We start from the raw sequence: 11,215 nt of genomic DNA on the forward strand, positions 1-11,215 counted from the left end.
TAAAATTCTTATCACTCGTTACTGGTGACTTCAAATATTTTGTACACTTAATACTGGAAATCAGATTGTTTATTTGGCAGTAGTTCAGGTCTGGTTTATAAAACTGCAACTTCTACTTATCTTGGATTAGGAGATGGAACCAATAGTATCACTTTTTTGAAAGTTATTGAACTCTAGTCTTGACAGATAATGTCTCAGGTTAGATTAAATTAAATGTGTGTGTGTGTGTGTATATATATATATAGTATTGGAATTTTTTATGTTACTAATACTCTTATCTGAAGTATGCAGTCAACTCAAAATTGCTGGCTGTGTTTATATCTTGTCTGCTAATCCATTCGTGCTTTTCACATTCAGACAGAGGGAGAGTTGTCTTATTTTTCTGAGATTAAAAAATGTCTTTCATCTAAAATTAGGACTTGAGAGTTGTAATGGAGCTTGATTAGGACACTTACTGGCCTAATTCATCAAAGTTTGCACTTAATTTTAGGAATCCTGTTTCCCGGCCTGAAAGACATTCGTGATAATGGACAAGACTTAACATCAAGTTTGAAACTACTGGAAGTTGACCAAAAGAAATGTCTAACTTAATATTTGCAATTAAGCATTCTTTAAATAGATCCATATAGCTATCTTATATCTAGAGTAATCCTTCAAACTTCTGGAAAAATAACACTTCCAATCTGTTTAATGTCTGGAACCTTTCCATAAATGTAGCAATTCTTATTGGGTGGTATATCTATATGTAGCTCTTCTGCTGTACATTAATTTTAATTTATTATTTTAACAGGTTGAAGAGATTAGAGAGATGGTAGACAACGACCTGGGATTCCAACAGGCTCCACTCATGTGCTATTCTAGAACAAAGACACTTCTCTTCATTTCTAATGACAAAAAAGTGACTGGTTGTTTAATTGCAGAACATATTCAGTCGGTAAGTGATCAAATTCCAGAGGTGTAAACTGGGGACTCAGTGTTGAATGACCAATTATAGTTTTTAGATATACTAGAGCAACAGAGGTAGTTAAAATTCAGGTCTGGCCATTAATGTTTAATATGAACCCATTTTAAGGCATTTATGATTTTATTTGTGACAGCTAAATTCAGGGATTCTACTATCTACTGAAAATTCCAGCACTTAGCAGTCTCTATCCTATACCATGTGGTCTGTACAAAGGTACTCCTCTGAGGACAGAAAATAATCACAACTTTCTTATTAAAAAAAGATCTTACTAAGATAATCTTTATCAGACAGGTAAAGACTTTTCCATCATAGGCATTTCCAAAATGTAGATATTAATGTCTCCATGTATTTAAGCCCTGATTTTACAGACTTGTGGTAATAGGGACACCCTAACCCTCCCAGAAAGTACTCCAAGATGGTGGATAAAGAACAAACAAACAAAAAATAGAAGTTAATGCAATTTAATGGCTACCTTACTATTAGGAAGTTTTGTTCACTGCTGTCACATTCAATTGGAGAACTAAACCAAAGAAACGCCATACATGAAATCTCCCTGATACTTTTGATTCTTCTACCCTAGTTTTGAAATTAAGTGGACAGAAATGAAACTAAAGTTGTGAATGTAACAATGGCAATAGTGCCTCAGACCAATGGTCCATTTAGATCAGTATCCTGTCTTCTGACAGTGGCTGGTGCCAGATGCCTTAGAGGGAATTCACAGAACAAGGCTATTATAAAGTGATCCCTCCCCTGTCATCCAGTCCCAACTTCTGGCAGTTGGAGGCTTAGGGACACCAGAGGATGGGGTTGTGGCCCTGGCCATCTTGGCTTATAGTCATTGATGGACCTATCCTCCATGAAATTGTCTAATTCTTTTTTGAACCCAGTTATACTTCTAGCTTTCACAACATCCCCTGGCAATGAGTTTCACCGTTTGACACTGCATTGAGACTGTGATGAGAAAACATACACTAACATGCTATGCCCCTTCATCAAAGAACATATGTGTAACTGAAGTGTTTGTTTACAGGAGAATGGATTATCTTGTACAAGCATTGCTAACACATTGTGGAGTTATGAATCATGCTGTTAAAGTTTGACATTATCTGCAGGGCTATAGAGTTATAGAAGAGAAGATTCCAGAAGTTAGTTCAGAAAATGAGAAAATCATATTTGAACGACAAAAAGCCTGGTGCTGCTCGACTTCTCCTGAGCCTGCTCTCTGTGGGATTAGTCGAATCTGGGTGTTCAGTATGATGCGTCGGAAGAAAATCGCTTCTCGGATGATAGAGTGTCTTAGGTAATATTAAATAAATCAATAAATTTAGTAATTTGGGGCTCAGTCTTCAACTTAACGTTGAGGCTTTTTGTCTGACAATCATTTTGTGGGTTGTTTTGTTTTGTTGTTTGTTTGTTTTTCTCCCTCCCCCCCAGTGAATTGTGGATAGAAACTGAAAGTTATGCTCAGATTTACACAGACTTTTACAGTTTTAACAATTCGAGTATTCTCATAGGGCTTGCTTACCCTAAAAAAAACTTTGCTTGGATACAATTGTAAAGAGTCAAATTAGCTGACAGGATGTTGTCCACAATGGACTAGTCAAAGTAGACCAGGGACAAAATCTTCAAGAGTGCCTAAGTGATTTATGAAAATGGGAGTTAAGCACTCTTACCCTAAGATAAATTGTGTTCTTCATTATGTTACCTAATCTATTAATTACATCTCCTGGATTTTTTGGGAGGAGGAAAAAGGGATGGTAACAGGCACAAAAACACAGGGCTACCTCTTGTATTCTTCTTACCTGCTTACACTTCTCCTTAAGTGGTCTTTAACATTCGTCTGAATCTGACTTTTTTCACCCTGTTCAGGTCCACTGATCATTACAATAGATTTTATTTTCCATGGAGTTTAGGTGTGTTCAACTGCCAATCTATCAATAAGGAAGGCCACCTCTCCCCTTCTTCCGTAGCAAAGAACCAGCCAGTTTGTTCACTTCCCCCACTTTCTCCCCACAGTAGGCTCTGGACTCCCTTTGTAGACCATTTTGTTTTCAGAACCTTTGTATTAATTTTTTTTTTCTTCTAAAGCTGGAAATTGCTTTTAAGTTGATATCTTCAAGTGAACACCTAAATTTGCTAATTTGTCTTGAATTCTATTTTCACAGACCCTATGAGTTCAAATCCTTCTGCAGTAGGCTCTTCTGTCTGACGAAAACATCAGACAAATCTAAAAAAATAAAGAATCAGAAAATGCTGCTTGTAATTCCTTGTCCAGACCTTCATTGAAGGGGAGCTTTACCTTTTCTGCTCTCGGGTAGAAAGCTCTGACAGGTAGAAAGCAGAAGTCTCTAACTGGGTCCAGGGTGAGTGAAGAGCTGAGCTCAATAGCCATTCTCACAGCAACCTGACAATATCATTGTGGAGACTAATGCTTCCTTGCTGACTGCACCAGCGTTTCCAATAGTAAGCTTTCTTATGTATGGGGCTCCTGCAGCTTTGCGTAGCAGGGTCCCCATAGACCTTGACAGTTGCAATGTCCCCTTGGATTGGAAGACAGGTTTACTGCCATGGATACCAGTTCCTTCCTTTTTAATTTAGGGATGCATTCTCTGTTGAACCTAGGGAATCTTCCTCCTTGGGCCCAGCACCTGAACTCCTTGCTCCCCTTAACTTTAAAAAAAAAAAAAAAAAAAAATACATTTTATATATATATAAAAAATGTGTCTCTTTGGAGCAGAAGTCTCACTAAAAAACAAACAATTTCTGAATCACATCATGAGGAAGTAAAAATCTAAAAATAGTTGTTTTTCAGAATTGCTTGAGACCATCCTCCCTCTTCAGTGACATGTGATGGATCAAAATCAAGGAGATGCTAGAGACAGAAAGCATCAAAAACACCTGTAAATGATTTTCATCAGAGTCCAACAAGGAATTTTCCCTCACTCTACATACCAGCTCACTAAATCTAAATAGTCCTTAATTAAAGACCATTATCTTGCTGGAAAGGACCCTTCTGACAGCTGAATAGATCCTGATCTAAAATAATGGAAGTATCCTCAGCAGGGCTTGGATTTAGCATTAGTTACCTGTTTCACTAGAGTCATTCTAGCTTCAGCAGACTCCTCAGCAGATACATGCTCTTAAAACAATAAGATGAAAATGTGCAAGATCTCTAGGAGCCTCCCTCAATTCCTAGCTAGAAACGTGGTCTTAAATGCAGTACAGAGAAAGCAACTGCTAGCCTTCCTTAAGAGTAAAATATTCTTGACATCAGCATATTTTGGGCATGGTATTTTTTATATACACACATTACAAATTCATACACACACACACACACCCATACACTCTATTTTTAGCCTGCTCTTCTCAAAGGGTGCTTCATCCACAGCCACAATTCTATTTGGTTGAAATATAATTTTTGATAAATAGATCCTGTCTAGATCGGCAAACATCCATCAGATTCTGGAGTTCTTGCAGTATGGTCCCTTGATGTCCCTTTTTATTTTGTGGGTTTAACTGTTTCGGGTCCTACCTTTCAGTTAAGGTCTTGGAGAGCGCCAAATCTAGAATCCTGGGCCCTACAAGGACACATCAAGCAAAGCAGGGGTAAACACCTGAGATTCCTATGTTAAAAGTCAAGGAGAGAATAATCCTTTTGGCCCACTTTTGTACTTCATATATGAACAAAAGGACACAGACCCAATTTATTCTCCCTTTATATGCCTTTAATGATAAACATCTTGAAAGTACATTGCTCAGCCATGTTGTTTGTAAACCAGGCAAGATCTACTTTTATCCTGATGTCTAATTGTTTCTCACAGCATCATCTCTATCTAACATAGCCAAAGACCTCCATCCTTGGATTACAAGATAGTTTGACCCTCTTATCAAACACCATCTTAAGCACTCACTGACTTGCATATAAAGGTTTGAGGTTGTATTTCTGATAGCTGTGCTGGTACAGAAGACACTGCTAGGATTCTAGTTAAAGTAGTACTTGACCCAGGTTTGGTTTTTATTCAGAAATTAAACACTACCTTTTTACACATCATAAGAAATGGCTTTGGCTTCATTCTTTTCCTAACAGAGTGCCTTCTGTGAAAAACTGGTAGCACCATCTATGTCCACAGCCCCCTCGAGACATACATGAAGTCAGACTATCTTCCTCCTACAAAGAAAAGTAGGCTTGGAAGGATTGGATTTTTATTGGTATATGTCAGTAAATATAGATTTTTTTTTTTAAACTGTACACGCAAACTGACAAAAAATTGTATTGATAATCAAAAATTACAGATAGGAAAAGGAAAAGAATGTGGCATGAGAACTTAGAATTTAAGGATATTTACTTTGTATATTTTGTCAATTGATGTTTTAATGGTTATAAAGCTTTAACTTTTTGAATTTCAGCATCTACTGTAACTAAATAATTGACTCCACTCAATTTCTATTTTTATCTACCAAAATAATAGACTTGGTAGAATTTGATAATTTTTTTTATCTATCATCTAGCTGCTGGGGGGAAAGATGGCTGTGGGGAATATCAGAACTCCTCTATCCTCTGAGAGCTCCATTGAATAATAGCTTTGTGGCCCAAGAGGTAATAATTTAAGAGGAAATATGCAAGGCAGGCACCTGGTAACCAGTATATTTGCTGTACATTAAAAAGTAGACATCCAAGACACTCACAGTGCCTTTAGCAGGCAGGTACTTCATGCTGTGCCATTACACTGAACTCAGACTGCTCTTCTACACATGCATGTTGAAATCATTTTTTGAGCTCCAGATTAATTCCCTCTGTAAAGGACTGAGGATCAATATGAAGAATGGGAGAACTTGTTTTCTTACCTGAAAGAAAGCTTTCTTCATTTGTTCTGTGCAAATGATCCTGCCTATTATTTTTTTTTTTAACTGGACTCTCAGTGGCTGTTTTCTCAGATTATGCAGATGGGGAGAGAAGAGGCTTTAGCTATAAAATTTATACTGTAGCACACATGCACCATAAAGTATGAATTCTCTATTTGATGGCTACAGCCGTCCCCCCATATATACTTTAAAACATATTAAGAAAGTTACTTTGGCCGACTATTCAGAGAAAGAGGTTTAACACCCAGCCAGTGACAGACAGGTCTGGTTTTGTCCCTAAAGCTCCATGGAGAGTGAAGACCCATTATAAGGATCAGCTCAACTGAAAAATAATTTGAAGAAAGGTAACTTTCAAGATATAAAAATATACTTTTGCATGATCATTTCATGGAAAATAACCAATTTCCTTGTTTTAAACAGGAGTAATTTTATATATGGCTCATACTTGAGAAAAGAAGAAATTGCTTTCTCTGATCCCACTCCTGATGGAAAACTCTTTGCAACGCAGTACTGTGGCACTGGCCAGTTCCTGGTATATAATTTTCTCAATGGACAGTATCATACTTAGTGGAATTCCTTCAGCAACAAATATTGGAAGACTTCTGCTAACAAGTACTGATTGAGTTCAGACCCTGACCAGGAACTAGGGCTATCGTTATATATATATATAATTATTATTACAACGAACTCAGGACTGGTAACAACTAAATAAAGTTGTACTATTTTATTAAAATTGTAAATTGTGCAGTAATAGTCTAACTCTGTTTTTTAAAGAAGATATTTTGTTATCTTTTACAGAAGTTTATGATGTATTTTTATCTCTAGTCATGTTTACATGCAGCAGATATTGTTCATAATGGACTGTAAACTAATACAAGGACTATGGTCTCACTGAGTACATACTGAAGTTCTTAATGTGGTGATATACCAGTGTTGCTTGGCACTATAATCTTTAGTACTTTATCAGTTTTAGATGTTTAGTAAGGTATATAAAAGATCATTTATCAACATTTAAAACCCTGCTCAATTAGAACTTAAATGACAAATATTACAGTGCACTATTTATAGATGATAGTCTTGACAGACTAATTACATGGAGGTTCTACTATGCATTAATATAAATAACAAAGATGAAATTAACCTGATTTCTCAATTAGAAGAAGAATAAGGAATTTACACATTTTGCAGAGGGGATATTTAGCAGTAGTTTGTGAAAGATGAATTTGCAAAATACAAACAGGTATATGCTTCACCTTTTTTTCAAAAATGCTGAACATGGTATATGCCTTTATTAGTGAACTTCACTTTGTATCTCCTTCATAAAGCCCTCCACTTTAAAAGGGTTTATATAGTGAAAAACTGCTGTGGCCTTTATCTGTATATAATGTAGATTAAAAAATAAAGTACTTGATAGCTTTTTTTTCTTAAGTGATGCTAACAGAGTAAAAAAGTAGTCTTTGGTGTTTATATTCCTGCAACTGAAATGTTCAGTGGTGAAACATCAATCAGATTAACATCCAAAAGGAAAGTCCTGATTCAAAACAATCTTCAATACAACAAAGCCTCTCACTTCCCAAGGAATAGTTCCCTATGCCAGAATTAATTTTTGAAGCATATACTGTAGGAGTAGCAGTGGTGGTCTGTGCTATAAGAAGTGGAAAGTTATGATTGGGAGAAAGGAAGAGAAAACCTTAAACTGTTCCAGCAAATAAATTTTTTATTTTATTGCTTGCTCTTGTCCAGAGGTGATCAACAGTGTAAGCCTCCCAGCACTGTGGCTTCAGCTCGTTTTAATGCAGTCATAGCTAGCAGCTGAGAAAAGCTGTTTCCTTTACCAGTAGTGAGACTAGAGCTGGGTGAAATTTTTTTTGCTGAATAGTTTATTGGCCAAAAAAATCAGTTTTGGACTATTTGAGTTTAACACCCCTTCATAAACTAATTTAAGAAATTTTCTATTCTGCAGTTTGTTTCTCATAATTCTGCTACACATGAGAAGTAGGGAGGGATAAGAGAACAAACAGAAGAAAAAAACCCTCCCTTTTACAGAATTGCTCAAAAGGCAAGGTTATTACTGGATCACCACCTACAGTAGCTTTCTCTGGAAGACAAAGTCCATTAGAGTGTCTGATTAAGATTTTTAGCCAGTGATCATGTTGCTACTTTGCAGATCTCTGTGGTGGAAGTACATACTCTTTCGACCCACGAGGTCACCATGGATCTTGTGGAGTGTGCTTTGATTCCTCATGGGACAGTAATGTACCCTCAACCATAGTCTGATCTATATAGCAAGAAAGAGCTTGGAGATGGAGTCCTTGACACTTCAGATGGAAGAAGACAGAGGGCACCTGACCTCCTTGTAGATCCTGTATGCTTGATGTAAATCTTCAGTGTTCTTTTGACATCTAATGTGTGCCACACCTTCTCGATCAGGTGCTATGGCTTTGGACAGAATGAAGAGAGGACAGTCTCTTCAGAGGCATGGAAAGGAGAATTCACAATTGGCAACAATGTTCTGGAGTCCTTAGCACCACCTTGTCAAACCGAAACAGAGTCGGGTTCCTGCATAGAGAACTCTGCCAGTTCTGAAACTCATCTGTCAGATGTAGTGGCCACCAGAAAACAGGTTTTGATGGAGTGATAAAACGGTGATACAGAAGTCAGGCTTTCTAAAGCATTAGTGCTTAGGGCTTTCAACATGAGTGGTAGATCCCATTAAGGGAAGATGACTACTGATCGGGCCAGTCTGACTTCTCCGAGGAATCTGGATACCAGAGGATTCTAAACCAGGACCTCACCAGTAGCTGCAAAGGCGGTTCCAGCTATAGTTCTGTCAGGTAAGAGAGAGAGGGTCTTTTTGGCCAGTGCAGAGTTAACACTATCACTTTTTTTTGCTTCCTCTTACCAGATCTTTTGGATCATTTTCCCCTCAGAGGAAAGGGAGGCAATGCATATAGCAGGACTTCTGACCATCTGTTTGACAAAACATTTGCCCCCATTACTTGTGGTCTGCTTCCCTGGTGAAGAATTTTGATGGCTTTGCATTCTTGTGATTGGGAAATGGATCGACTGACAGAGGAACGAACATCTGCAGGATCAGGTTGAAGACTTTCTGGTTTAGGCACCATGCTGAATTGCTGGTGTTGCATTGACTAAGCCAGTCTGCCTTTTGGTTCAGTTCTCCTTTTATGTGGATCGCCTTTGGGGAGAGTTGTTTCTGCCTATTCCATTATCTCCATTGTTCCTCCATATAGAGCTGCGCTCCTTGTACCTCCATGGTTGTTGATGTATGCAGCCATTGTCATGACATGATTTTCTTTTAGGGGGCTCTGGAATCTCAGAAGAGCTAGTTTGGCTGCCCCAAGTTCCAAGAGATCAATGCCGTGATCCCTTTTCCCTGGGCTCCAGATGTTCTGTACCATTTTGGGATCCAGGTATGCTTCCCATCAGACTGGAATCGGTGGTGAGAACCCTGAGTTCCAGAAAGCATATGGAAAGACCCCTGTGGATAATTTTCCAGACTATCCACTATCTCAGTGAGTTAAGAACCTGTTTCGGGACATGTACCTGAAGTTGCCTGCACTCTAGGGAGTGGTCCCATATTTTCACAAGAAAAGCCTAAAGGCACCTGATGTGGAATCTCACCCCTGGAGTGACCCCTGGCATGAGACCAGGAAGCCCAGCAATGAGCAATGGTTGGGCTCCTGCACTTGACCAGCATGGATATCAAATTCTGAATCTTCTGGAATCTGTCTACTGAGGGGTAGATCGGTGTTGTTAACATCTCTCTCTACACCCAGGTACATGATCCTTGTCAAGGAGCGCAAGGAATTATTTTTGTGTTTATTATGAATTATGCATTTACAGGAGCTCCAAATTCCAAGTCTTGGGGCCGTGTCCTACATTCTTTGATTAAGGCTCTGATTAAGATGTTGCCCAAAAAAGGGTACAGGTAAGTGCCCTGGGACCAGAGTCTGGCTTGATCACCAGCCTTTTCAGAAAGACGGGGGGCAATGAGACAACGGGAGTGTTCAGTACTGGTAGCGATTCATGCTGTAAGCTAATCTCAGAAGCTTGTGGTAGCAGTGGAACACTGGAATGTGGACTATGTCTCTTCCAAGTCCACTGAGGTAAGGAAGTCCCCTTGAGACAGGTATGTCATTATTGAAGGTAGGATATCCATCTGGAACTTTGTTTTCTTCATCCATTTGTTGGACCCTCAGAGGTGGAGGACTTCTCCAGTGAACTTGTGAACAATAAAGATGGAGTAAAACCCTGAGAAATTCTCTTCTTGGGGGGTGGGGGGCGACTCCTATTGTTCCCATGTACCGAATGTGGGAGATCTTGTCCTAGACTAGCTTGTAGTTGGTGGGATCAGTGGTGACTGAAGACTGGAGGGAGGAGGAGCGTGGTGAAGCCCTTAGCTCGAGAGTATCCCTGACATGCTGACTCTCGCACCCACCCTGTGGTTGAAGCAAACTATTCATCCAGAAAGAGAAATCCTGCCTCCCAGGCTCAGGTCTGGGTGAAAGCATATTCATTTGTCATAAAGAGCTTTTGGAAGTTGCATGATCTCTTCTAGGTTTTCTACTTGCTGCTTGGTTCCAAGGTTTTCCCTTGATACATGTGATCTTTCCTCTAGAACCTCGGTGGGGAAAATAGCAATTGTTGAAATCATGGTGGAATTCCTCAAGGGCTTCTTTTCCATGGGTCCAGATAATGCAGATGTCATTAATGTAGCACAAGTAGAGTAGGGGCGTTAGGGGATGAGAGTTAAGGAAGCGTTGTTCTAAGTCAGCCATAAAAATGTTGGCATACTGTGTGGCCAGGCGGGTACCCATTGCAATGCCACTGACTTGAAGGTACGTATTGTCCCCATTTGTGAAATAGTTGTGGGTAAGAGTCTCTATGCAAAAGAATAAATGGACACAAATCTGACATCCGAAATCTTAACATTCAAAAATCAGTAGGGGAACACTTCAACCTCTCTGGTCACTCAGTAACAGACTTAAAGGTGGCAATTTTTCAACAAAAAAGCTTTAAAAACAGACTCCAACGAGAAACTGCTGAACTGGAATTAATTTGCTAACTAGATACCATTACCTTAGGCTTGAATAAAGGCTGGGAGTGGCTGGGTCATTACACAAATTGAATCTATTTCCCCATGTTAAGTATCCTTACACCTTCTTGTCAACTGTCCAAAATGGGCCACCTTGATTATCACTACAAAAGTTTTTTTTTCTCCTGCTGATAATAGCGCATCTTAATTAATTAGCCTCTTAGAGTTGGTAGGGCAACTTCCACCTTTTCGTGTTCTCTGTATATCTTCTTACTATATGTTTCATTCTATGCATCTGATTAAGTGGGCTGTAGCCCACAAAAGCTTATGCT

The 11,215-nt window shown here is 38.9% G+C and overlaps 1 protein-coding gene across 2 annotated transcripts in view; it reads left to right on the top strand.

Moving 5' to 3' along the window:
* The window catches only part of ESCO1 (establishment of sister chromatid cohesion N-acetyltransferase 1), a 61,526-nt gene extending 54,259 nt beyond the window's left edge, over positions 1 to 7,267 (top strand). For both annotated transcript variants that reach the window (XM_054017723.1, XM_054017724.1), the window contains 3 exons: positions 791 to 934; positions 2,077 to 2,264; positions 6,248 to 7,267. In XM_054017723.1, the coding sequence (XP_053873698.1) occupies positions 791 to 934; positions 2,077 to 2,264; positions 6,248 to 6,395 (480 nt within the window). In that variant the 3' untranslated portion in view covers positions 6,396 to 7,267. The remainder of the gene's footprint in view (positions 1 to 790; positions 935 to 2,076; positions 2,265 to 6,247) is intronic.
* The last annotated feature ends 3,948 nt before the right edge of the window (positions 7,268 to 11,215 follow it).

The sequence above is a fragment of the Malaclemys terrapin genome, chromosome 2 (genome assembly GCF_027887155.1).
Source record: "Malaclemys terrapin pileata isolate rMalTer1 chromosome 2, rMalTer1.hap1, whole genome shotgun sequence".
Taxonomy (NCBI): Eukaryota; Metazoa; Chordata; order Testudines; family Emydidae; genus Malaclemys; species Malaclemys terrapin.